The sequence below is a fragment of the Porites lutea genome, chromosome 9 (assembly GCF_958299795.1).
Source record: "Porites lutea chromosome 9, jaPorLute2.1, whole genome shotgun sequence".
NCBI lineage: Eukaryota > Metazoa > Cnidaria > Anthozoa > Scleractinia > Poritidae > Porites > Porites lutea.
The window spans coordinates 19,162,629-19,165,867 of NC_133209.1; the positions used below are offsets into that span (position 1 = coordinate 19,162,629).

The 3,239-nt window shown below is 37.9% G+C and overlaps 1 protein-coding gene across 1 annotated transcript in view; it reads left to right on the forward strand.

The window, feature by feature from the left end:
• Positions 1 to 758: 758 nt before the first annotated feature.
• Positions 759 to 3,239, forward strand: part of LOC140947344 (grainyhead-like protein 1 homolog) — an 11,910-nt gene continuing 9,429 nt past the window's right edge. The window contains exon 1 of the mRNA XM_073396412.1: positions 759 to 1,605. Coding sequence (XP_073252513.1) covers positions 1,250 to 1,605 — 356 coding nt within the window. The 5' untranslated portion in view covers positions 759 to 1,249. The remainder of the gene's footprint in view (positions 1,606 to 3,239) is intronic.

Consider the following 3,239-nt stretch of genomic DNA (forward strand, 5'->3'; position numbering starts at 1 on the left):
GTAACATTGGATGTATAGCATCAAGCATAAAATACTAGAATAAGCCTAGTTAAAAAAAAATGTTCGTTTAGGCGGGCGTTTTCACACTCCACTATTAGATAACACAATTAAGCTACCCTATCTAAGGAACACACCAGGGACACAGAAACAAAAGGGTAAAAAAAGATACCCTATTTAAGGACTGAGAACCTCAAAAACCATACCCTATTCTGCGGCACGTACCTATATAGCCCATATATGGGAGTACCCCCCCCCGGGGTTCAGACACTCCTAAGCCTGCGTTACGCAGACAATTTAATTTTGCACGTGCCGGCGACCTCTACCTCAAACAGGTTACGTGTTCGCCACCATATCGTTCGCCACTTGACATTTTGCCAAGGAATGCATTATCATAAAACCGTAAAAAGAAAAACAAAAGATCTTTACTTTTCGTTTACGGCATGATAAATCACACAATTCATAAGATTTATATTCCTGTAGTGTTGTAAGGAAACAAGGGCGACAAAACAAGTTTTTCTTTGAAGATGGACCGGACAGCCGGAGAAACTTGAAAATGCTGTTGTTTTCTCTTAGTAAAACTACTGCACGTGAAATCACATGAACGTCTTCGTTCGTGATTGGTTGAAACGCATTGCCGTGAGAACCTGGATATAGAGGAACATGACGTACATGCTAATTGCGGAATCCAAGACCAAAATTATCACTGGGGTGGGTAGAACATCATGATTTATCTGTGCTGTGAAAAGGCCCTATTTTGTCTTTAAGCATAACTTTACATTCACAGAAACGATTTTAGTCATCATTATTTACTTTTACAACCAAGCAGTATTTTATTTGGTGGTTAATGGCTGCTTACTAAACATAAAAATAATTTACCCTTGTCCCTACCAGTGGGGCGTATGTTCCCGTCAACACTGGATGGCATCTCGACTATCACTATCAAGGCGGACTCGATGGAAGTGTGTTGTTGTAACTGGTTTTTTTGTCGCAAGATGTGATTCAAATACACATTTCGTAAGTCCAACACCGTCAAATCTTCACTTTCGTTTGAACAGTTTAAGTGAGTTAAAGGGAAATATTGAAAATTTCGTTGTACTAGTGGCGTTTGCGGATATATCGACTAGTTTCTTCCGTATTTATTTAGACGGCACTGTGTAGTGTCGGCGGCGTTGCATTCATTTTGTCGTGCTTTGTGAGTTGAAAAACCGATACGAGGGGCGAGAATTGGACTGTTAGGAGTCCTCAGTGTATGGATATGGTTGTCAAGATTATGCAGGCGGGAGTTCCTACCCATTTTGATCTTGAAAAGTACTCTACACCACTGCTTAGGCATTGGCGCGAGAAAGCCAAAAAGAGAACTGCAAACGAAGCGTTTCTAAAAGCCACGGACGCTTTTGACGATCTCGAGTTAGCTCCGAGGACAAAACGTGTGGCGAGGCGACCACCGCCTGCGTTAACGATATATGTACGGCGAGAGAAGGAAAAAGCATACAATGCAATAATGCTGGAAGAGGTAACCGTTGAAAGTTTGAAACTTGCCGTGTCGGAGAAGTACAATACACCGACAGATTCAATCACGAGTTTTGCGCTTCGTGGCAAAGAAGGGTAAGTCAAGTAAACTGTATTTTGTGCCTTTTGATGTCAAAGAAAACTATATGTTGGGTTGAAATGTGAAAAGCAGGAAGTCTTTCAAAAAGGAGCGGATTGATGAACTGTTGTTCTTTCTCACTGCACTTTCGTACCGCATAAGCATGAGTAATGTTTGTTGTCAATGGTCACTTGTTCCGCTTGCTTCAGAATCTTCATTAATATAGCTAGTCCAATTTTGTAATCGTGTAGGAGTTCAGCTGTGTCTGGACCAAAAGCAAAATCGTTTGAATTACAGCTGCAGCTTGACATTTCCTTAATATGATAGTACACTTGCATCACGCGCGATATTATAACTTTTCTGATTATTTTATTTTCCTTGGTTTCGTTTCGGAAATAGTTTTTGATTATGTTCTTTTTGAACACAAAAGTAGGAGGTTTCTGTAGGCTATACGTGCATTTTGCCATGTTTAGGAAATGATATTTTATTTGGAGGAACTTGGTCCCGTTGTGGTTTGTACGATCTGCCACGTGCTCTCTTGATTTACCAGTTCGTAACTGGTTTGAGCTATACAACCATAATCATTACAAGCTATCTCACTAGAGTTCTTTTTAACTGGCTTTTACATTTTATAGATTTTTGCAGTGTTGTTTGTCGTTATTTTCATTCGTACAACTTATGATTTTTGTTTTCGTGCAAGTCCCGTACGTATTAAAATATTATATTCTCTTCTGAACTCTTTAATAGCTTTTGTTGTGAAGCCAAAGTTCATATGCTAATCACGTAGCCGTTGCCCAATATTCTCTACATATTTCTAATAATAATTCTATACATTTAGTATTGTAGCTTTTAAGAACTTTTGAACTGCAGATGTGGATCTCCATGGTAATTTAGTAATGTACATGCAGAATTGAACATAAAACATGATTTATCATGTGACACCATCAAATAGAAATAATCTAGATTTCCTCTGCCTGAATTTTAGAAATTTCAACACATTATTTTTCATTCTTGACTTCTCCTAGGTATGGCGTATCCTTAAAATTGAGTCAATGTCTTGTAACATAACCATCACATCTTACCAACTTAAAAGCTTCTTTCTTTATTATTAACTAAAACGAATCAAGGGCAAAAAAATCTTCCTAGTCACATAAAAATTATACGTAATCTCCAAAGATAAGGCAAAGATTCCCCTCATCTGCTTAAGAAACTTGGCTTTGAGCTGACAGTAAACCACACATAAAACAGTCGCATGATTTCATGCATGATTATTAATCTCATACTGACCACGACTAACCCTAAAGCAAAAGGAAACTAGAACCAGTTCCAATCAAGTTGTGTGGGCTTAAAACTGTGCCAGTTATCATTAATTCTTTTTGTTTAATATATTCAATATTTCACAGTTAGTGCGATAGGAAATTTAGATATTAATTCATCTTTTGTGTTTACAGAATTAAAATTCTGTGAACTTTGCCCCTGCCACAGGCTCATATTGTTTTGAAGAACAATAATTCAGTTTTTCACAGCCAATAATGATCTGCACTTGAAGAAAAATGACCACAATGTCATGAATGTACAAAAGCAGCTTGTGAGCAAGTTGGATGCCGTGATATATTCGAATGCACCATTAACCATGAAAGTAAAGCTTTTA